Source organism: Symphalangus syndactylus, chromosome 17, assembly GCF_028878055.3.
Source record: "Symphalangus syndactylus isolate Jambi chromosome 17, NHGRI_mSymSyn1-v2.1_pri, whole genome shotgun sequence".
NCBI lineage: Eukaryota > Metazoa > Chordata > Mammalia > Primates > Hylobatidae > Symphalangus > Symphalangus syndactylus.
Window position 1 is genome coordinate 25,762,503 of NC_072439.2, and position 25,001 is coordinate 25,787,503.

At 41.2% G+C, this 25,001-nt stretch overlaps 1 protein-coding gene, 1 non-coding gene and 1 pseudogene across 7 annotated transcripts in view; 2 read left to right on the plus strand and 1 right to left on the minus strand.

Annotated features, from left to right (window-relative positions):
* LOC129466906 (small ribosomal subunit protein uS17-like) overlaps positions 1-25,001 on the minus strand; it is a 153,614-nt pseudogene that overhangs the window by 19,701 nt on the left and 108,912 nt on the right.
* The window catches only part of C17H12orf56 (chromosome 17 C12orf56 homolog), a 100,197-nt gene that overhangs the window by 13,237 nt on the left and 61,959 nt on the right, over positions 1-25,001 (plus strand). For all 6 annotated transcript variants that reach the window (XM_055250907.2, XM_055249713.2, XM_055249709.2 and 3 more), the window contains exon 2: positions 16,337-16,499. In XM_055250907.2, coding sequence (XP_055106882.2) covers positions 16,337-16,499 — 163 coding nt within the window. The remainder of the gene's footprint in view (positions 1-16,336; positions 16,500-25,001) is intronic.
* Positions 13,547-13,650, plus strand: LOC129467155 (small nucleolar RNA U13). The gene has a single exon (XR_008652286.1). It is a non-coding gene; the product is annotated as a small nucleolar RNA U13 (small nucleolar RNA).

Sequence of the window (25,001 nt, forward strand, 5' to 3'; positions counted from 1 at the left end):
CCAGCCTAGGTGACAGCGAGACTCCATCTCGGAAAAAAAAGAAAAAAAAATGTTGGAAAAAAAAAGTTTTGATAAAAGTAAGAAAAATTAATATCAGTTGCAAATATAAATATGGTGAAAAATGATGTAGATACATTTGTGAGTGATATATTATTCTTAGAGACCCCACAACTCTCCATTCAAGATTGCCATCCTTCAAAGCCCAGACTGGTGTCTTTGCTGTTGTTGATGAGGTTCAAGGACCAGTTTAGCTGAAAAGGCCCAGGTGGGATGTAGCATCCTTTTCCTAGGGCCAGGATTTGAAAGATCTTTACTTTTAGTCTTTCTTGGCTGTGTATCCAGACCCTGAGGCAATGATTTTTCAAGCCTAACACTGAAATAATTTTCAATATTATGATGAGGCACTGCTTAATTCTCAAAACTGGTAATTCTTTTGGGAATTTGTAGATGGATCATTCATGCCAGCAATATTCATAGATTCTAAAAATAGCTCATCTACCCAGACTTCCTTAGGGATTGGTACACTAAAGCCCAAGTAGAATATAATGGAAAAAAAGACCACCTGGTGGAGATGGCAATGAAGTTTTTAATTATGAAAATGAGAGGGTTTGCCAAGTTTCAAATGGAAAAATAGTTTCTACTTAGGACTAAGCTTATGTACAATGTGAAGGTAATTGCTGATGTGGTTTAATTTGGGGAAAAGCTACTCAGAATGTTTCCATATATTGGCCACTGTGTTAGTAGATTTTCATGAGAGAACATGAACAAGAAGATAAAAAAATATATAAATAAATTTTAACCCCCTAAAAAAATTTATCAGTGGATTCAGTCCTTTGGGTTTACCATTGGTCCTCTTTTAGATTCTTTGAAATACTCTCAGATCAGGTAACTCATTAAATTACAACAAATAATTTGTTACTTGCTTTCCTTCCTTTAATAGAGACTGGAGAGTTAGAGTTTGCTGTGCAGAGAAGTTGGGTCCTGAAAGGACCATGGAAGCTGAAAGATGTCTCACAATTTAGCACTTGCTGGGTCTTACACTGATTTCAGAACTGTGGCCCAGTTGATCTCCAAACTTTTCTCTGCATTGTGCACTTCCATTACATAGATATTAGATTTTGTTTTCTTTATTTTTTTTCAAGACAGGGTCTTGCCCTGTTGCCCATGCTAGAGTGCAGTGGTACAATCTCAGCTCACTGCAACCTCTGCCTTCTGGGCTCAAGCGATCCTCCCACCTCAGCCTGCGCAAGGACTACAAGTACACGCCACCACGCCCAGCTAATTTTTCATATTTTTTGTAGAGACAGGGTTTCACCATATTGCCCAGACTGGTCTCAAACTTCTGGGCTCAAGTAATCTGCTTGCCTCAACATTAGATTTCATATGGAGTATTCCACAAATGTTTTGAACTACCAGGAACCAAAAACATAAAAGTGAATAAAAAATGGTACCTGTTTTTGAGTAACTCATAACTTAGGGAAGGAGGCAAGCAAATGAAAAAGGAAAACAGTTATAAACAGATAATGATAATGAAATGAAATGTGAAAACAGATACAATAAGCAGAATATTGTAGGAAACCAGAAGAGAGAGTGACATATTCTGTTGAGGGCATGACGCAGGTAAAATTTCATTGAGGAAGTAAAAAGCTTAGTCTTAGAGAATGATTAGAAGTTTCTAGGCAGAGAAAAATGGCTAGTGTGTTCCAAAAGGAGGGAAAAGCATGTGCTTGATCAGGTTTCTACAATGTATCTAAACTCAAATAGGGACTTAGTAGAGCCAGGCCGGGCATGGTGGCTCATGCCTGTAATCCCAGCACTTTGAGAGGCTGAGGTGGGCAGATCACCTGAGGTCAGGAGTTTGAGACCCAGCCTGGCCAACATGGTGAAACTTCGTCTCTACCAAAAATACAAAAATTAGCTGGACATGGTGGCATGTGCCTGTAATCCCAGCAACTCAGGAAGCTGAGGGAGGAGAATCGCTTGAACCTGGAGGCAGTGGTTGCAGTGAGCCAAGATCATGCCATTGCACTCCAGCCTGGACAACAGAGCAAGACTCTGTCTCAAGGAAAAGAAAAGCAAAACCTAAAAAAAAATTACTAAAAGCCTCAAGATCATTAAATTCAAACCATTTCCTACAGCTTAAGATTTAGGTTAAAGTAATAGGTAGTCAGACATAGTTCGCAATAAAATATTGCCATGGAATACTTTCATATTTAAATGATAATGAACTGTTCTGCTAAACTACAAATCAGTTTGTATGATTAAACTCTTAGGGCTTTTTTTTGAACAAAGGTAAAAAACATCGTTTAATAGCATGTTCTCAATACTTGCTTACAAATGAACTCTTGGGTTTTATGAACCTTTGGGCAAATCCCTTAACTTCCTCCATGCCTCAGTTTCCTCAACTATAACATATAATACCTGTCTTCTAGGGTAGGTATGAAGATCAAATAAGTAAATGTACAAAAAATGCTTAGAACAGATTTTGAACATAGAAAGTACTATGTAAGTGGCCAGGTGCAGTGGCTCATGCCTGTAATCCTAGGACTTATGGAGGCCGAGGAGGAGGGGTCACTTGAGGTCAGTAGTTCGAGACCAGCCTGGCCACCATAGTGAAGCCCTGTCTCAACTAAAATACAAAAATTAGCCGGGTGTGGTGGTGCATGAAAAAAAAAAAAAAAAAAAAAAAAAAGAAAAGAAATCATTGCCAAGACCAATATCACAATATCATGACACTTTCCTCCTGTATTTTCTTTTTATTATTATTTTATTTTTATTTGAGACAGAGTCTCACTCTGTCACCCAGACTGGAGTGCAATGGCATGATCTCAGCTCACTGCAACCTCTACCTCCTGGGTTCAAGCAATTCTCCTGCCTCAGCCTCCCAAGTAGCTGGGATTACAGGCGTACACTACCATGCCCAGCTAATTTTTGTATTTTTCTTAGAGCCAGGTTTCACCATGTTACCCAGGCTGGTCTCAAACTCCTGACCTCAGATGATCTACCTGCCTCGGCCTCCCAAAGTGCTGGGATTACAGATATGAACCACCACGCCTGGCCACCCCCTGGATTTTCTTATAAGGAGTTTTACAATTTCAGTTCTTAACATTTAAGTCTTTAATCCATTTTGAGTTGATTTTTTTATAGTATAAGATATTCTGATATCATTATCCTTCTTTTGCATGTGGATATCCAGTGTTTTTGGTTTTGTTTTTTTGAGACAGGGTCTCATTCTGTCGCCCAGGCTGGCGTACAGCAGTGCCATTTTGGCTCACTGCAATCTCTGCCTCTTGGGTTCAAGTGATTGTCACACCTCAGTAGCTAGGATTACACGTGTGTGCCACCACTCCCGGCGAATGTTTTTTTGTAATGTTTTTGGTAGAGACAGTTTTGCGGTGTTAGCCAGGCTGGACTCAAACTCCTGACCTCAGATGATCCACCAGCCTCGGCCTCCCAAAGTGCTGGGATTACAAGTGTGAGCCACCGTGTCTGGCTGATATCCAGTTTTTCCAACATATCCTTGTTGTGTATTTTTGGCATTCATGTGGAAGATCAGTTGACCATATATGTGTGGGTTTATTTCTGGGCTCTCTATTCTTTTGTTTTTGTTTTTTAGAGATGGGGTCTCACTCTATGGCCCAATGTGGAGTGTAGTGGTGCAATGGTAGCTCACTGCAGCCTTGAACTCCTGGGCTCAAGCAATCTTCCCAAGTAGTTGGGATTACAGGTGTGAGCCGCCATGCCTGGCTCTGGGCTCTCTATTCTCTTCCAATGGTCTGTATGTCTGTTTTCACATTAGTATCTTACAGTTTTAATTACTAGAGCTTTATAATATATTTTAATTCAGGAAATGTGATGCCTTCAGCATTTTTCTTCTTTCTCAAGATTGTTTCAGTTATTCAAGGTTTTTTCTTCTAGTTCCAATTTTAAAATTGGTGCAATTAGCATCTTTTTATCTTTTTTTTTTTTTTTTTTTTTGAGACACAGTCTGTTGCCCAGGCTGGAATGCAGGGGCGCAATTTCAGCTCACTGCAACCTCTGCCTCCTGAGCTCAAGCGATTCTCATGCCTCAGCCTCCCAAGTAGCTGGGACTACAGGCGTGTGCCACCACACCCAGCTAATTTTTGTATTTTTGGTAGAGGTGTGGTTTTGCTCTGTTGGTCAGGCTGGTCTCGAACTCCTGACCTCAAATGATCCTCCAGCCTTGGCCTCTGAAAGTGCTGGGATTATAGGCACGAGTCACTGCAACTGGCCTATCTTTTTTTTTTTTTTTGGGCGGGTGGGCAGAGTCTCACTCTGTCACCCAGGCTGGAGTATAGTGGCACAATCTCGGCTCATTGCAACTTCTGCCTCCTGGGTTCAAGCAATTCTCCAGCCTCAGCCTCCTAAGTAGCTGGGATTACAGGTGCCTGCCACCATACGTGACTAATTTTTGTATTTTTTGTGGAGACAGGGTATTGCTATGTTGACCAGGCTGGTCTCAAACTCCTGACCACGTCTGGCCTATAAGCTTGATTTTAATAGTATATAAAAATTTTGCTTCCATATAGCTCTGTTCTTTCCCCCTCCTTTGTGCTATTACTGTCATACAGATTACATTTTACACATTGTGTTCCCATCAACACAGATTTATAAGTACTGCTTTATGCAGTGGTCTTTTAATTAGATAGGAGATAAAAAGAGTTACAAACAAAAAATACATTTTAAGGTCAGGCACAGTGGCTCACGCCTGTAATCCTAGCACTTTGGGAGGCTGAGGCTGGCAGATCGCTTGTAGTCAGGAGTTCAAGACCAGCCCGGCCAATATGGCGAAACCCTGTCTCTACTAAAAATACAAAAATTAGCCAGGCATGGTGGCGCATGCCTGTAATCCCAGCTATTTGGGAGGCTGAGGCAGGAGAATCACTTGAACTCGGGAGGCAGAGGTTGCAGTGAGCCAAGATTGTGCCACTGCACTCCAGCCTGGGCAACAGAATGAAACTCTGTCTAAAGAAAAAGAAAAGACATTTAACTGTCTTTTATTTTTACTTAAGTATTTTTTTTTTTTTTTTTTTTGTAGAGAGATGGGATCTCACTATGGTGCCCAGGTTGGTTTTGACTTCTTGGCTTCAGGCGATCCTCCTTCCTCAGCTTCCTAAAGTGCTGCGATCACAGGCATAAACCATGATGCTGAGCCCTATGTAGTTATCTTTAAGAGATTTCTTGATTTGCATTCAAGTTACTCCCTAAGTTCTTTTATTTCAGCCTAAAAGACCCTGTTTAGTTAGTATTTCTTGTAGGTTTGCTAGTGCCAGTATCTTTCACAAAGCAGAAGAGACCTTAAACCTATTTCATATCTCTTGTTTTACACATGAGGAAATCAATGTCAAAAGAGGTTAAGTGACTTGACTGAAGTCACACTGCTAGTTAGTAGTGGAGGCCACACTGGAAATCAGATTTCCTGACTACTAGTTTATAGTTTTCCCCACCATTCCAAATTTTTGTCAAGATGTCTACTGTGATTACCCAGTTTGTTGATGATGTACTTAATAATAGGGCACAAAAGAATGAATTGGCCCATAAGAATTTAATTAGCATAATGTATTTCTGGTAATGAGATTGCTGTCTGCCTGATGGCTTTCCTTCAGAACACTTTAATATGGTCCACTCAGAATCCTGATTTCTAAGTGATTTTAATCCTGACCTGTGTACATTATTTTGTGTTAAATTCATTTTTTAGGCTTTCATAGTCTGAGGTTCTTTCATGTTTCAATCTCTCTTTGATGTCAGGCCTTTGATAAGAAACTCCATAGGTGAACGATTCATGAGAATGCATGAGAAATGAAGAAATTTGCCACCACACAAGCAGAATGGGTCAATTCAGTAATTAGGAAATTTGGAATTTTTGAGGGCTTTGTGACATTTGTTACAGTAATCATGCTTGTGTAGTATAGTATCTCTCCTTAGGCTGGGCATGGTGGCTCACACCTATAGTACCAGCACTTTGGTATGCTGAGGTGGGAGCATCACTTGAGCCAAGCAGGTTGAGGCTGCAGTAGCCATGATTGTGCTACTGCACCCCAGCCTGAACAAAAGAGCAAGACCTGGTCTCAAAAAAACAAGGCCGGGCGCGGTGGCTCACACCTCTAATCCCAGCACTTTGGGAGGCTGAGGTGGGTGGATCAACTGAGGTCAGGAGTTTGAGACCAGCCTGGCCAACTTGGTGAAACCCCGTCTCTACTAAAAATACAAAAATTAGCTGGGTGTGGTGGCATGCAGCTGTAATCCCAGCTACTCCGGAGGCTGAGGCAGGAGAATCACTTGAACCCAGGAGGTGGAGGTTGCAGTCCACTGCACTCCAGCCTGGGTGACAGAGCAAGACTCCATTTCAAAAAAAAAAAAAAAAGAGTGCCTGGCACGGTGGCTCACACCTGTAATCCCAGCACTTTGGGAGTCTGTGGCAGGTGGGTCACTTGGGGTCAAGAGTTCAAGGCCAGCCTGGCCAACATGGTGAAATCCTATCTCTACTAAATACAAAAATTAGCTGGGTGTGGTGGTGGGTGCCTGTAATCTCAGCTACTCGGGAGGCTGAGCAGGAGAATTGCTTGAACCCAGGAGGCAGAGGTTGCAGTGAGCCAAGATCATGCCACTGCACTCTAGCCTGGGTGACACGAGCGAGACTCTGTCTCAAAAAAAAAAAAAAAAAAAAAAAGAATATCTCTCCTTAAACATTGTCTCATAGTGAGAATACAAAAATCTACTTTGTTGTAACATTGTCCTATCTCATAATAGAAGCAATTTTATTTTTAGACCCATAGTATTTTAGTTTCTTTATATTTGTATATATAAAGAAACTAAACTCTATATTATATTACATATTATATAAACTATATAATATATAATATAATATATAAACCATATATATTATATAATATATAAACTATATATTATATAATATATTATATTAATATATGAACTATATATTATGTTTATAAACTATATATTATATAATATATAAACTATATATAGTATAACATATAAACTATATATTATATATAAACTATAATATATTATATAAACGATATATTATATTATACATTATATAATATATTCTACTATATATTATATTATACATTATATAGTAGAATATATTATATAATGTATAATATAATATATAGTAGAATATATTATATTATATATACCTGAGCCTCTCAAAGTGCTGATATTACAGGCATGAGCCACCATGCTGTTTTATATTTTGTGTGTCAGTTTGTGTAAATTGAGAGCATAGGCTTCATTTTGAATCTCTGGTCTGCCACTCATTAGCAGTGGCAATTTGGGCAAGTAACTTAGTTCTCTGAGCCTTAGGTTCCTTGTATTCCCTTATAAAATGGGAATAGTGGCCGGGCATGGTGGCTTATGCCTGTAATCCCAGCACTTGGGAGGCCAAGGCGGGCAGATGACCTGAGGTCAAGAGTTTGAGACCAGCCTGACCAACATGGAGAAACCCCGTCTCTATTAAAAATACAAAATTAGCTGGGCATGGTGGCACATGCCTGTAATCCCAGATACTCGGGAGGCTGAGGCAGGAGAATTGCCTGAACCCAGGAGGAGGAGGTTGCAGTGAGCCAAGATTGCACCATTGCACTCCAGCCTGGGCAACAAGACTGAAACTCCATCTCAAAAAAAAAAAAAAAAAGTAAAGGAAGAAGAGAATGGCTACTCCATAGGCAGAGCAACCCCAAAGGCTGCTGGTTGCCCATTTTTATGGTTATTTCTTGATTATATGCTAAACAAAAGGTGAATTTTTCATTCCTCCCTTTTTAAGACTATATAGGGTAACTTCCTGAGGTTGGCATGGCATTTGTAAACTGTCATGGCACTGGTGGGAGTGTAGCAGTGAGGACAACTAGAGGTCACTGTCATCACCATCTTGGTTTTGGTGGGTTTTAGCTGACTTCTTTACTGCAACCTGTTTTATCAGCAAGGTCTTTATGACCTGTATCTTGTGCTGAGCTCTATCTCATCCTGTGACTTATTATAGAACGCCTTAACCTCCTGGGAATGTGGCCCAGCAGGTCTCAGCCTCATTTTACGCAGCCCTTATTCAAGATGGAGTTGCTGGTTCGATTACCTCTAACATTACCATTTATATTGGTGGGGCATACAAATACAGTGTTGGTTCAATAAAAATTGTTTGTTTTTTTTTCTTTTTCTGAGATGGAGTCTCACTTTGTCTCCAGGCTGGAGTGCAGTGGCACAATCTCAGCTCACTGCAACCTCTGCCTCCCGGGTTCAAGTGATTCTCCTGCCTCAGCCTCCTGAGTAGATGGGATTACGGGTGCACGCCACCACACCCGGCTCATTTTTCTATTTTTAGTAGAGACCGGTTTCACCACGTTGGCCAGGCTGGTCTCAAACTCCTGACTTCAAATGATCCGCCCATCTTGGCCTCCCAAAATTCTGGGATTACAGGCATGACACCACACCTGGCCCAATAATAATTTTATGCAATTACACTTAAAAGAGTTGATTTATCAAATGTATATAAATGGTGTGATATATTGTTACACCAAAGGTTTTTTGCTGGCAATTCTTAGGAAAAAAAAGTATGTTTCCTGATTTGGACTTTTAAAATTATTTTCAGGTATATATTACTTAGATATTATTGCCTGTGCTAAAAAGGGTCTGGATAAAAGCAGTTCTTTCAACTTTCATAAACAGTCCTAAAAACAAATTCAATGTTATATGAAACATGAAAAATCTTAACTTATTTTCAACCTAAATAAGCTAAATAGCCATCCAAAATAGAATTTTACTCACCATACTTTGAGCTTATTTTAGGACAGTTAGAAAATTTTAAAAGTATTTTATAGGAGCATTACAATATCCTTCCTATCTGTCTGTCTATCTATCTATCTATCTATCTATCTATCTATCTATCTATCTACTTACCTACCTACCTATTATCTATATGTTTTCACATTTTGGGGTTAAATGGAAGCTTTGGTTTTTAAATTTTCTTTTTTATTTTTTGAGATGGAGTCTTGCTTTGTTGCCCAGGCTAGGATGCAATGGCATGATCTTGGCTCACTGCAACCTCCGCCTCCCAGGTTCAAGCGATTCTCCTGCCTCAGCCTTCCGAGTAGCTGGGATTACAGGCACCTGCCACCACGCCCAGCTAGTTTTTGTATTTTTAGTAGAGACGGGGTTTCGCCATGTTGGCCAGGCTGGTCTTGAACTCCTGGCCTCATGCAATCGCTGGCCTCAGCCTCCCAAAGTTCTAGGATTACAGGTGTGAGCCACTGCGCCTGGCCAGTTTTTCAATTTTGTAAAAATGTCTCTGATGTAAAGCAAAAAAATATTTCTTTCAAATAATACCATGTTTAAACTAAATTGCTAACAAGGGATTGAATTCAGCTTTGTCCCTTTTAAGAGCTTCTTTTCGCTGGGCGCAGTGGCTCACTCCTGTAATCCCAGCACTTTGGGAGGCCAAGGCAGATGGATCACTTAAGGTCAGGAGTTCGAGACCAGCCTGGCCAACATGGTGAAACCCCGTCTTTACTAAAACTACAAAAATTAGCCGGACATGTTGATGGGTGCCTGTAATCCCAGCTACTCAGGAGGCTGAGGCAGGGAGAATTGTTTGAACCCAGGAAGAGGAGGTTGCAGTGAGCCAAGATCATGCCACTGTACTCCAGCCCGGGTGACAGAGCAAGACTCCGTCTTTAAAAAAAGAAAAAAGAGCTTCTTTTCTTTCTTCAGGCACTGAGAGCATGTTCTTTGGATTAAGCTTTCCTGCCCTGTTCAGTGCTCACAGTGGAAAAGCTTTCAGAAAACTCTTTACCCTGCATAGATGTGTAAATTAGGCTTGCTTAGCTCCTGAGTGGTCCTCTCTGGCTTCACAAACATGCTGTGATCTTTAGAAAGAGACATTTTTTAAACAGAGATTTTTACTTTTGAATTTTTTTTTTTTTTTAATTTTTAAAAGTATAAAGGAGGAAATACATCTTTTCCTTCTACCCATCTTAGGTTCGTGGCTTGGGGCCCTTGTAACCAAAGATAGATTAACAAGAGAAAAACATACACATTTATTTAAATTTGCTGTTACGTGGGGGCCTTCGTAAGGAAAGGAAGATCTGAAGAAGTGGTTAAACCTGAATGTTTTTATGCCTGGTTTGATGAAGAGAGGAAAGTCATGGAGAAATATAATAGGACAAAGAAAAAGTATGAGCTCAGTGTAACAAATTGGAGAAAGGTAGGCCTAAACAGGCCTAACAGTTCGGATACTTTATCCTTTCCTCTGGATATAGGGAGGGCATCTTTCGCATGAGGGTTTTATGACCTGCATCAAAAGAAGGTTAGAAAATTATTCCTAGATTTTATGACCTGCTTCAGAGAAAGGTCAAAAAGTGCTTCCTGTACATGTCATTCCTCAAGTTCCTTCAGCTTAAAATAATCAATCTGGTGAAGTGCCCTATTTTGGGGTAGTGTGTCCTGAACTCCAACATAAGCCAATAAGAAAAAGGAGAAACCACCTTCCTTTCTCTAACACTTTGCCCTCTTTACTTAAGTCCACGTTGAATTAAATGTTTCTGTTAGAGTTTTGTTCTGTCTATGGTTTTGTGACCATAAGTTTTGCAACTGAGATTATTATTATTATTTTTTGGAGATGGAGTCTCACTGTGTCGCCCAGGCTGGAGTGCAGTGGTGTGATCTTGGCTCACTGCAACCTCTGCCTCCTGGGTTCAAGTGATTCTCCTGCCTCAGCCTCCTCAGTAGCTGGGATTACAGGTGTGCACCACCACACCCAGCTAATTTTTGTATTTTTAGTAGAGACAGGGTTTCAACACGTTGGCCAGGCTGGTCTTGAACCCCTGACCTCAGGTGATGCGCCTGCCTCAGCCTCCCAAAGTGCTGCAATTATGCCTGGCTTGAGCCATCATGCCTGGCCGAGATTATTATTATTATTATTATTATTATTATTATTATTATTATTACTTTTGAGACAGTGTCTTACTGTGTTGCCCAGGCTGGATTGCAGTGGCGTGATCTCAGCTCATTGCAATCTCTGCCTCCTGGGTTCCAGCGATTCTCCTGCCTCAGTCTCCTGAGTAGCTGGGATTACAGGCGCATGCCACCACACCTGGCTAATTTTTGTATTTTTAGTATAGACGGGGTTTCACCATGTTGGCCAGGCTGGTCTTGAACTCCTGACCTCGTGATCCGCCCACCTCGGCCTCGCAAAGTGTTGGGATTACAGGTGTGAGCCACTGTGCCCAGCCGAGATGATGATTTCTAAATGAATCAATAAGAGAGAAAGGGGGAAATGAGAAATCATAGTACTTTTGGTACGTAATCTTTTGGTACTAGCACTATTCATAGTTTCCTTTTATCACATCTGTCATGATCCCTCCTTTTACATACACAGATATGTCCCCTTGTTTGTGTGACAACCATCAGTGTAATCACATATCACCTTACAGTGATGGAGGATTTGTAGGGTATGTAGAAGTGGCTTTCTTTTCTTTTTTTCTTTTTCTTTTTCTTTTTTTTTTTGAGATGTCACCCAGGCTGGAGAGCAGTGGCGCGGTCTCGCCTCACTGCAGCCTCGGTCTCCAGGTTCAAGCGATTCTCCTGCCTCAGCCTCCTGAGTAGCTGGGATTACAGGCACGTGCCACTAAGCCTGGCTAATTTTTGCATTTTTAGTAGAGATGGGGGTCTCACTATGTTGGCCAGGGTGGTCTCGAACTCCTGATCTCAAATGATCCACCCGCCTTGGCCACTGAAACTGTTGGGATTACAGGCGTGAGCCACCTCACCTGGCCCGAGATCTCACGTCTACAAAAAAAGTAAAAATAATTAGCCCAGCCTGGTGGCGTGTGCCTGTAGTCTCAGCTACTCAGGAAGCTGAGGTGGGAGGATCACTTGAGCCTGGGAGGCAGAGGTTGCAGTGACCTGAGATTGTACGACTGCACTCCAGCCTTGGCTACAGAGCTCAACCCTGTCTCAAAAAAAAAAAAAGAAAAAACAAAGAAAAAATGATGATTGATAACACATGTTTCAGTTGTCTAATATAATAAGGCAAAGCACCCCCAAGACTGATACATAGGCAATAAAAGCATTGACAAATCTCCCATAAAACAATTTCTGAAATATTTATCTTATACAACTTACTTAATAACTTACCTATACAAACTTAAGCTAAAGAACACTGAACATCTCTTCGGTCTTGACAATTTTTCCCATGAAACAGTAGTAAGTAGACTAAATTATTTCCAGCCTCCTCTTTTCATGAGTTGAAAGACCACGTTTTGGTGTGTGTTTTTTTTTTAAGAACCTGCTGATAAATCTCAAAGATGTTTTAGGTATAAAATATATCCTGAGATTTTAATATATTTCTTTCTTATAATTAGAATCTTATTTGGGGAAGGCAAAAATCAAGTGTTTATTAAAGGAGATTTTGACTTTTGGTTAAGAGAGAATCATGGCTGCCTGAGAAACAATGCCTGGTTACCTAGTGAGTCAAAGTGACAATAAAACATTAAATAATAGACATGGAAAGCAACATGCTTGAAAAGAATGTTAGATATAGTGAACTCCAAGCTTCTCTTCAAAGAATCAGTATGTCAGTATGTTCAGCTCTCTTATTCTCTGTTCTCCATTTTAAAGTTGAACTTCTTGGTTCTCTTTGCCCCCTTGCCTCTAGTTTCAGTAAACAACTTTCCTGCTAGTTCTAATCAGTAGTTCACATCTGTTCCCCTGGTCACCTGCTCCTACCAGAGTCACCTCTGGTCACCTGCTCCGTCCTGACTCATCCTGAGTCACCTGTTCTGTAACCCTCCTTCCTGCCAAACTACTCACCCCACCACTCCGACTTGTACTCTTGCTTTCTTTAAATTAGCCAACTGGAATTAGCTTAGACTGTGTGGTCCAACCCTAGCCAACAGGGGAATGACACAGCAGTAGGGGCTACCTGCATCAGGAATAAGAACCCCTTCCCCTCCCTTGTTCAGGTGTGCTCTTGCCATTGCTCCATCCATGAGTTGCACCCTTCTATGGAAGTAAAAATTGCCTTGCTGAGAAAATTCTTTATCTGAGCACTAGTTCTTTTCAGCACTGAGGAACAAGCATTTGTTTCTGATAAGAACCTCTTTCACAAGCATGGAAACTTTGTAAATGAGCACATTCATTAACATGACCAAAATATATAAACTCTCTGTAAAATATAAAAATAAGCTTAAATGTATGGTTTTTTTTTTTTTTTTTTTTTTTTTTTGAGATAGAGTCTTGCTCCTGGGCAACAGGCCCAGGCTGAAGTGCAATGGCACGATCTCGGCTCACTGCAACCTCCACCTCCCGGGTTCAAACGGTTCTCCTGCCTGGGATTACAGGTGCACACCACCACACCCGGCTAATTTTTTGTGTCTTTAGTGGAGATGGGGTTTCACCATGTTGGCCACGCTGGTCTCAAACTCCTGACCTTGTGATCTGCCCAGCTCGGCCACCCAAGGTGCTGGAAATGCAGGTGTGAACCACCATGCCCAAGCAAGTTTATGTATTTTTTATCCTTCTGAAGTTCATAAGCATGGTGATTGGGTTTTCACACTCATGCGTGAGATGTACCACCCTCAAAGCTTGTTATGATGTGGGCACATTACCCATCTGACATGAGAAAAAGAAAAAAACAAAACTGTATGTATATACACTTAAAATAATGGTCAAGTAGCCAATGTTTCAGTATTCTGTCTTACTTAGGAATTATCTTGGTGTCTGATGATTATCTATTAACTGAATTTAATATCTGCCCAAGGCTTTAAGTTACCTAAGGATCTTGGAAATTATCTTCAATCTGAGATATTATAAAACATAAAGTTGAAATAAAAATCTATCAGAATAATGATTTCATTATATTGAGCACAAATTTACATTTTTTCTAATTTTTTGAGACTCTGTCTCAAAAAAATTAAAATTAAACTACTGTTCAAATCATAAAAATAAATAAGACTAATGGAATTAAAATTGTTTAGCCTAAATCAGAGAAAGTTGAGTGGTGATTTCAGGTACAAATTCATTAACTGGTTTGAATTACTCTACATATTTGAAAATAATTTTTAAAAATTGAATTTGAGTAGATACTGATAGCTTTTTATTAATTCATCTTCCTATCTTCAATTACTTTTAGATTTTATAAATTGTATTACTTGATATTTCTTTCTTATATTTGTGAAAAGAAAAATGAAACCATGATCACAGGAAACATTTTTATCTAAATTCTAGGTACTCACAAAAAGCCTATACAGGAATTCCGCCTGACCCACACCTTTTTTTTTTTTTTTTTTGAGATGGAGTCTCACGTTGTTGCCCAGGCTGGAGCACAGTGGCGCAATCTCAGCTCACTGCAACCTCCACCTCCAGGGTTCAAGCGATTCTCCTGCCTCAGCCTGCTGAGTAGCTGTGACTACAGGCATGCACCACTACACCTGGCTAATTTTTGTATTTTAGTACAGACACGGTTTTACCATGTTGGTCAGGCTGGTCTCGAACTCCTGACTTCAGGCGATCCACTGGCCTCGGCCTCCCAAAGCTCTGGGATTACAGGTGTGAGCCACCGCACCTGGCAACCCCATCTCTTTTTTAAAAGGTGGGAGTAGACCAGGTGCGGTGGCTCACGCCTGTAATCCCAGCACTTTGGGAGGCCGAGGCGGATGGATCACCTGAGGTCAGGAGTTTGAGACCAGCCTGGCCAACATGGTGAAACCCTATCTCTACAAAAAATACAAAAAATTAGCCAGGCATGGTGGCAGGCACTTGTAATCCCAGATACTCCGGAGGCTGAGGCAGGAGAAACGCTTGTACCTGGGAGGCGAAGGTTGCAGTGAGCTGAGATCATGTCATTGCACTCCAGCATGGGCGGCAAGAGCAAGACTCCATCTCAAAATAAAAAATAAAGAGATGGGATCTTGCTATGTTGCCCAGCTTGGGTTATAGTGGTCACAGACAAGTGCACTGCACAGATCATAGCACAATACAGCCTCAACTCCTGGGCTCTAGTGATTTCCCTGCCTCTGCCTCCAGAGTAGCTGAGACCACAGGTGGGCACCATTGTGCCTGTCTCACTCTTAGCTTTTCAATCAAATGTTATTGCTGCTTGTCATAGAAAGTGAAGTAGGCTGTTACAGAGAAGATCTAAATGTCTTATCTATTTATTGAGACCTTTTCCCTTTTTTATCCAGAATAGAGAACAGAGCACATTGGAGAGAAGGACATTTCCAGTAGTTCAAACCTAGAAGTTTGTCTTCCCAGAATCTCTGTGGACTGTTACATATAAATGGACATTGTCTCCTGCATAGAAGAATCTTAGTGTAAAATCAATTAATTATACATTTTTGAGACCTTTATGAAAAAACTATTTTTAAAATGGAAGTGGACCAGGCACAGTGGCTCACGCCTATAATCCCAGCACTTTGGGAGGCTGAGGTGGGTGAATCACCTTAAGTCAGGAGTTCAAGACCAGCCTGTCCCACGTGGTGAAACCCCGTCTCTACAAAAATACAAAAATTAGCTGGGTGTGATTGCAGGTGCCTGTAATTCCAGTTACTTGGGAGGCTGAGGCACGAGAATTGCTTGAACCCAGGAGGTGGAGGTTGTAGTGAGCGGAGATTGTGCCATTGCACTCCAGGCTGGGCGACAGAGAGAGACTCCATCTCAACAACAAAAAATAAATAAAATAAAATAAAATGGAAGTGGAGAGGGATGCATTTTAACAAATACTGTAACAAAACACTATTAGTGTTCATGTAGCAATTCTATAGTATAAATAGTTTCTTGGGTTCTGTTGCTGAGCACATTTTTAGTAAGGACTAAAACAAATAGAGAAATAATTGGGAAACCTAACAAGAAAAGGAAGACGTCCCAGTGCAGAAAATGAAGGGAAAAAAAAAGAACTCAGTTTAAACTTTGCAGTGGCTTATGCCTGTAATCCCAGCACTTTGGGAGGCCGAGGTGGGCGATCACTTAAGGTCAGGAGTTCAAGACCAGTCTGGCCAACATGGTGAAACCCTGTATCTACTAAAAGTACAAAACTTAGCCAGGTGTGGTGGCTCATGTCTGTAATCCCAGCTACTCAGGAGGCTGAGGCAGGAGAATCACTCAAACCCAGGAGGTGGAGGTTGCAATGAGTTGAGATCGCACCACTGCACTCTAGCCTGGGTGTCAGGGTGAGACTCCGTTTTGAAAAAAATATATATATATGTAGAAAAAAAAAAACTTGCCCTTGGCTTTGGGAGATTTATTATACCAAAATAGGTAAGCAGTTGTATTTGTCTTCAATGAGGTGAATTAATTTTTTTTACAGATTGATGATTACCCAGAATTTTTGAGTTCGCCAGATAGAGAAATCAGCCAACACATTCGTATCATCTATTCTTCAACCGTTTTGAAAAAAGAGTGTAAAAAGCCAAATGGTGTCAGGAAATTCCTATTTCCATTTCATCATACTAAAGCTAACAACAAGAAAGGTAGGTACTTCCAGTCTGTCTCTGGATCTCAGGCAAAAAAAAAGTATATAATATATTTCTTAAAATTGATGCAGGATATTTTGCTTCTTAGTTCAGTTAAAATCCAGGTTCTTATCATGCAGCCAGGAAAATTTAGGCATGGGGACACATTGAAAGATGCGGAGAGTGGGATTTATTAAAAGAAAGCTCTCAGTGAAAAAAAGGGGTCTGGCCAACTGGCTCTCACCTCACAGACTGAATATCAATCCGCCACACGCAAGAGCTGAAGAGGCCAGGCTCATCCTCCCGCGCAAGGCTCGAATTCCTGGTGGCTCTAACCCTACTCTCCCAGTGACATGTGGGCCCCTCCCATCCATTGTGGGCACGCCCAGACAAGACCCTGGGCAGGTTCCCTTATCTTCCTCCTGCATCTATCATTCCTCTGTCTAAAGAAGTACATCTAGCTGCCATTAGAATAATAATAAGGGTAAGAACGAAGAATGATCTTAACTGCTTCCAGCTGACAGGGGGTGCTGTTTTGGGAAAATGGCAGTCAGATCTCCCTCAGAGGCCTGTCTCAGGGTTCCATGTAGAAGGGGCCATCCTCTGGGGCTCTGGTTGCATGACCATTTGGAGTTTGACGGCCTGAAAGTGAGAAGAGACAAAATGGCTTATTAGAAAACATGTATCAAAATGAAACAAGAGTGGTGGGTAAGGATAGCTCAAAGATCCTGAGGTCTTTTACTGGTTTGCCCAGGGAGAGGGGAGCCAAAAGCCTGACTGGTTAAAAAAAAACAAACCTTTTACTCTTTTGCTGGCATGTTGGGCTTCTGGGCTCCCTTCCCCTGAGCCCAATCTTAAGCCAACCCGTTTAAGGTTTGGGAAATTAACTTTTCCCAGTTTGAAGGATGTATCCGAAGGGAGTATCCTGTAGTACAGAGATATAATTACCTATCTGTGAAGAGAGGACAGAGAAGGAAAGGGGAAAGAAAATGGCTTTTTTTTTTTTTCAAAGGAGTCCCAGGGTTTCTGGTTGCATTTGAAAGGGGTACAACTTGAAGATGAATGGCTACTCCTCTGTTAATAGAAGGAGGGGAGTGAGGCATCCCACATTCCCATCTCTTCCTAGCGAATACCCAGTATACATGAGGGAGAGAAAGTGAGGCATCCCTCTTTCTTTCTTCCATCCTTATATCCCTGAGTCTCAGGGACCACATCATGGGTATCAAAGCGGCTTTCACTGATGTTAACAGGGGGGACTAGGGGCTGGAAATATATGCCCTTACTCATGTACAGCCTATATCCCGTGCTGTCAGTAGCCATCGAGTTCCCTTCATTCATGCCATGGGTATCAGCATGATCTTTATCCATGAATTGTGAAGCTTGGCTTAATTGGCAGGAATCAGTCACACTCACCTGTGCTGTGCCTTTTAACTTCTGTTATTGCCTGCACCTGGATCCTTCAGCTCCAGCTTGCTTTCCTAGGGCTTTGACCCAAAGCTTGGAATTGAGTTTGGGACAAAAATGTGTCTGCAGGGGAGGGGGTTGCATGGACTCCTCATCATAAGCCGATTGCTAAGGTGTAACTGTGGAATTGAGTCCTCCTCTAACAAGGGAGAGAAAAGGATGTCTTGTGACATGCCCAGATAAGTGGTGGCTATATTTATGCTTGCTAAGATTTGGGTGCGTGGGGCTTGGCTTTGGTTAACTCCCTTGGTCTTATTTTCCCAAATGGCAGGATGTGTGGGATAGTTTCTCAGAACTAGAATATTGATCCAGATTTTTACATTACCCATCCCCTTTTGTTCCTTATGAGCTACAGCCAGAGATTGCTGGTTGGTTCACAGGAATAAACAGGGTTAGTCTAAAACGTAGGCAAAAACTTAAAAACAGCTTATCTAAAAAGTCTAGAATTTAATGACAAATGTATAAGTTTTGAAATCTAATTTCTTTCTCCCCAGTCCTCATTTTTGTTAAAAACAAATCATGATAGGACTGAGTTGTTTGCAAAATAGACTTTAGTCTTATATTTGGCCTGATTATTTGCATAAAGTGCAGCAAAGATAATTATTTTTACACAGGCTTTTTAGATTGGCTTTGATGAAACTCTGTTCCACAAGGAATCTCAGATAAGACTTTCTAAAGCTGAGCCCAGCCAGGGGCTTTTACCCTCAAATACCTGTAAGTTGAGTAAACTCCTCTCTTTTTGAGGTCCCAAGAGCATGGGGTTCCTGGATCTGTTAGAAAGTGACATTCTTTACTCACCACAAATTAGGAACCCTGTGTGGGGACTGTATAGACAATGTATCAGGCCAGGTTTCCCAAGAGGCTTTTATCAGCTCTGCAAGTCAAGCCTGACTCCTTAAAGGGAAGCACACCCTTCTAGTCTAAGCCTTGGTAAAACAACCAGTTTCTCCAGCTGCATCCTATTGCAAAGAAAATTGATTTTTTTCTTTTTTTAGCCACTCTGTGGTACATTGTTACTGCAGCCCTATCAAACTAATGCAATGATGTATTCAAACTTGAATTTCATTTTTCTTTATTTTTTCCATAGGTTATTGGGTACAGGTCATATTTTGTTACATGAGTAAGCGCTTTAGTGGTCATATTTGGTTACATGAGTAAGTTCTTTAGTGGTAATTTGTGAGATTTTGGTGCACCCATCACCCAAGCAGTATTCACTGCATCCTATTTGTAGTCTTTTATTCCTCACCTCCCTCCTACCCTTCCCATCAAGTTCCCAAAGTCCATTGTATCATTCTTTTCTTTTTTGAGATGGAGTCTTGCTCTGTCACCCAGGCTGGAGTGTAATGGCATGATCTTGGCTCACTGCAGCCTCCACCTCCTGGGTTCAAGCAATTATCCTGCCTCAGCCTCCTGAGTAGCTGAGATTACAGGCACCCACCACCATGCCTGAGTAATTTTTGTATTTTTAGTAGAGACATAAACATAAAGGTTTCCAATACCCTGGAAAGCCGGCTGGATCTCATAGTCCAGCAGATGATGCCAGAAGTCAGGGGGGCTTGTTCAGGGCAAATGCCAACAGGAAGTTTTCGGACTAAGCCTTCGGGAGGTGGAGCTCGTCCTCAGCTCTCCTGCTGTGATGTGGAAGCTTCTGATATTTGAAGAAACACAAATGTCTCTATAGCTTCCTCTTTACTGCCCCAGTATTGCTCTGTATTTATCAGTGATGCCCCTCTGTCACTAATGCCTTGCCTAATTGTTCAAAATGGTGGAAAGCTTCATGGAATATGATCAGGACTCACCTCCAGTTCATCTAAAAGTAAAAGAAAAAAGAATGTTCTCCTCTTCCTGGTATAAAGAGGTTGCCTTTCTCATGGGAAATGTATGTCCTGGTGTTTTTTTTTTTTTTGACAGAATTTTGCTCTGTCACCCAGGCTGGAGTGCAGTGGTGTGATCTCAGCTCACTGCAACCTCCACCCCTCAGGTTCAAGTGATTCTTGTGCCTCAGCCTCCTGAGCAGCTGGGATTACAGGCACGCACTACAACACGTGGCTAATTTTTGTATTTTTAGTAGAGTTGGGTTTTTGCCACGTTGGCCAGGCTGGTCTCAAACTGCTGGCCTCAAATGATCCACCTGCCTCAGCCTTCCAAACTGCTGGGATTACAGGTGTGAGCCACTGTGCCTGGTCTATGTCCTGTTTTAAGGTAGAAAGGTCAGAGAGCCCTTCCTACATCTGCTGTCTCTCAAGCACCTTCAGGTCAAAATAACCAATATGCCAAAGTGGCATATTTTGAGTGGCATGTTCTGGTTCACTTCATGGGGAGCCCCTGATTTATAGCTGGTTGGTCAGAAATACAGGTGGAAACCTGGGAGTTGCAACTGGCATCTGAAGTTAGGGCAGTCTTGTGGGACTGAGCCCTTAACCTGTGGGGTCTGTGCTACTGCCAAGTAGTGAATGGCAGAATGGAATTGAATTGTAGTACTCCCAGCTGGTATCTAGAGAATTAGAGAATTGGCTTTGGGTGAAAGAGAAAAAAATCACACACTTGGTGTCTGAAGTGAGTAAAAACAGCTCAGACATATCTGTATATCTACGTCTATATAGATATATTGATATATGAGCCTTTTAAAGGTATCTGTCCCTGTAATTGGGAGTTGATGAACAGCATAGAAAAAGAACATGGACTTTGCATTTCACTAAGCCCAGGTTTGAATCCTGTTTCTCACATTTCCTGGATGTGTGACCTTTAGCAAGTCACTTAACCTTTGTGAGTCTCAGTCTCCTCATCTCTGTTATTAGCTTCACAGAGTTGTTGTATTACATGAAATAAGGTGGACAGGGCAGGGTACACAGCTGGGGTGGCTGACTTAATGAAGTCAGCCCTTAAGATTGAATCTTTAGCATAGAGGGAGAAGGGAAGGATGAAGGTCCGAGGAGCTGGATAGGCCCTTCTACTTCTGGCATCCAGCTTGTCTGCCTAGCTACACAAGCTAGGCCAGCACATTCAGCCCATTCCTTGTCCACTAGACTTTATTCAAAGTCGGACTCAGAGCTACAATGTGTAATAAAACTATGTGGTGTTTTTACACTTTCATGGATGAGCACCTTTCCATGCTGACATACTGTGACATGGAAACTGTTTGTAGAAGTTGTAATTAGCAGGTTTATCAAATCCCTGGTTGCTCACCAGGTCTCCTGTCACATTAATTAGGGTATCTAATTGGTGTTGGTTGCCTTAAATGCATATTTATCCTTGTCCACAAGCATAATTATTCTTGGCTTTTTTTTTCCTTCAACGTGTATAGGAAAAGAAAAACACATATGAAAATAATGTAGTAAAACAGATCGAAGTTTGATGACATTTAAATTCCTAGAAACTTTGCAAGTGAAATTAAAATTAGTGAAGAGTTTGTCCTGTGCTGATGTGCAGGGCTATTCATAGAATAACACTTGCCCCCACCTGTTCTCTACTTTCATTCCCAAAAGTACCATCTGACACTTGGGCGTGGGGGCTTTTGACAACACAAAACTGCCACTGTCACAAGGAGCCCCAGTTACATTACAAGATAGAAAACACTCCCCTTTTCCATTATGCCAACGGTAATGCTGTGTGTTTTCTGTTCTTCCAGCTGCTTGTTCCCTGAGTCAGGTATTGCTATATATCTAGGGCCCCAGTGGTTCACCTCAGAGACATTCTGCAATATGTGTCCTGAAGCAACCTACTTGACCATCTATTTGACAATAGTCATTTCTAGAATGTTTAATGTTAATAATGATGATGTCATGCCTAGAGCAGCAGCACACAATAACTACTGAACACTTAAATAAAGGTAATTATTAGGACTAACTCCAAACCTCTTGGGTAAAAAAGCCTAGGGGATATTTTTGTCATGTGATACAGGTGCCCATGGTCCAATCAACTCGGTCATCTGAACAAAGCAAGCTCAACATTGGAAATGATTTCTAGTAAAAATACTTAGTTTAAATTATCACATTTTTAACAGGATTCCTAATTAGACCCAACTTTTCTGAATATATAGAGGAAAAGATGCTTTTCTTTTTAGTATACATATGTTCTTATATGGGCCACAATTAGCACTTTGAATTGCCAAGGCTGATCTCAAACTTCTGACCTCGAGCAATCCTCCTGCCTCAGCCTCGTGAAGTGCTTGGATTACAGGTGTGAGGCAACATGCCATACCTGAATTGTACTTTTTACATTTAGACGTTAAATGCTGGTTAAAAGAGGATGGTTATTAAACTCTAAATGAACAATGCAGATGGGAACAGAGTGACAGGATTGAACTGTATTAGTAGCAAAAGCTCTTTTTTTTTTTTTTTTTGGAGATGAAGTCTCACTCTGTCACCCAGGCTGGAGTGCAGTGGCGTGATCTCGGCTCATAGCAACTTCTGCCTCCCAGGTTCAAGCAATTCTCCCTGCCTCAGCCTTCCGAGTAGCTGGGATTACAGATGCCTGCCACCATACCTGGCTAATTTTTGTGTTTTAGTAGAGATGGGGTTTCTCTATGTTGGCCAGGCTGGTCACGAACTCCTGACCTCAGGTGATCCGCCCGCCTCGGCCTCCCAAAGTGCTGGGATTATAGGCATGAGCCACCATGCCTGGCCACAAAAGCTCTTGAATGGATTGGGTTATTAACCACTTAGTTTCAGTTTCAGGTACATTCTAGAACGGCATTACCCAACAGAACTTTTGGCAATGATGGAGATGTTCTGTATCTTGTCTAATCATGTCTAATACAGTAGCCATTGGCTACCTGTGGCCATTGGGCTTTTCAAATGTGGCTAGTGCTGCTGAATAACTGAATTTAAGTTTACATTTAAATAGACACAGGTAACTAGTGTTTTCGAATATTCACTGCAGCTCTAGAAAAACAGAAAAGACCTTACAGGCTTTAGTGGTATATTTTGAAATATTGGCATAAAATTAAATAGACGAATCCCCAACTAGATTGAAACATAGTTTAATGAAATCTAAACTGAACCAAAGTTTAGTAATACCACAAAAGCCTTTAAGATCTTTTCTGTTATTCTAGAGCTGCACTGAATATTGGCTCTCCATATTCGTGAGTTCCACATTCATAGATTCAGCCAACAGAAGATTGAAATCATACTAAAAAAAAATTGAATCTGTGCTGTACATGTACAGACTTTTTTCTTGTAATTATTCCCTAAACAATACAGTATAACTATTTACATGACATTTTTTGTTGTAGTTAGTATTATAAGTAATCTAGAGATTATTTAAAGTATATGGGAGGGTATGCATAGGTTGTATGAAAATACTATACCATTTTCTATCAGGCACTTGAGCATACTCAGATTTTGGTTTCCAAGGGAGATTCTAGAACCGATTTTCCATGGATACTGAGGGACAACTATATGTGTGTGTGTGTGTAATTTTTAAAAATAAATGTAAAACCTAGATATTTTCTAAAACCAATGATGTAGGGCAAAAGTAAAAGCACAAGAAACTGATGAGTCTCTCAGGTTTCATGGATAGTTTTTACATATGGAAGCCTGACAATCTTCCCCACAAGAATGGGACTTTATGAATATAATTGAACCTCTTGCAATAGAGAAAGCAGATGTATTATTTTTGTAGTGTCCCTTCTAAAAATGTTCTTCAGCTGGCCCGTACTACCAAACATTCCATCAGATATGCATTGTGCTAAATGACTGAAGGAATTCATATCCAAGCCACTGAAGAAGCGTGTCAACTGCTACATGCACACTAGAGAATACAGCAACAGATGACTCTGCACTCAGGCTGTTTTGTCATTATTGCCTTACACCTGCCAGACTCTGGTCTTTGGTGTCCAGGAGACCAGACGTTCCACCAAGTGCAGAAATAGACTGAACTGTACTTTATTTCTGAGTGGAGAGCACAGATGATCCTGATTCTCCAGACCATTATTACAAAGTGAAATTTAAAGCTAACATAGGCTGGGCACAGTGGCTCACACCTGGAATCCTGGCACGTTGGGAGGCCAAGGTGGGTGGATCACTTGGGATCAAGAGTTTGGGACCAGCCTGGCCAAAGTGGTGAAACTCCATCTCTACTAAAAATACAAAAATTAGCCAGGCATGGTGGCGAGTGCCTGTAATCCCAGCTACTCAGGAGGCTGAGGTGGGAGGATTGCTTGAGCCAGGGAGGCAGAGGCTGCAGTGAGCCGAGATTGTGCCACTGCACTCCAGCCTGGGCGACAGAGTGAGACTCTTCTCAATACAATAAATAAATAAATAAATAAATAAATAAAATAAAGCTAACATAGAAAGAGGCAGGGATGTGAACACTAAAGTTGTTTTTTTTTTCAACTTTTTAATGACCTCACACAAAAAAGAGAGAATTCAAGTTTGGTTACTGAATTTGGATGGAATGAGGTTTAAGACACAACTTAAGACTGTTACAGGATGATTGTGCAGGTGACACTAATATCCTAACAGATAAGCCTCGGTGATCTCATCCTCCTTTCCAGCATGCCAGCAGTGATGTGCTCTATATTTCCTGTTCTCCTCCAAGCTGCTTGCTCCCTGGGTTGGTATTGCTGTATCACCAGGACCAAGTGGTTTACCTCCTAGACATTCTGTAATCTGTGATCTGAAGTAGGAGATGGGCTCAAACCTGTCTGATTGATGAGTCATAAGTGCTTCCACCTAATTCCAGCAATATACAAACGCATTATTTGTATCACATTTAGTACCATTATTCGTGAAATACCTACTTTTACAAGCGATTGTGATGATTGGGGTCTTAAAGTTTCTTAAATTCCAAATAGAAAAAACTGATTCTGCCTATCTTAATGTCAAGGGGAATTTGTTGGAAGATTTTGGAGTCTCCTAGGGAATCAAAAGGGAAACAAAAGAGCCAAATAGTGAAAGACCAGGAACCCAGGTGCCTGTTCTGGGGCCTGAGCAGCTTGGCCAGGACCTCTTCCTAGGGTCCAGCCAGCTCCAAAGACTTCTAGCCCTGTCTCTCAAGAACAAATGTCACAAATCCAGGGCAAGACATTGATTGGCCCAGACTGGGTCAGCAGTC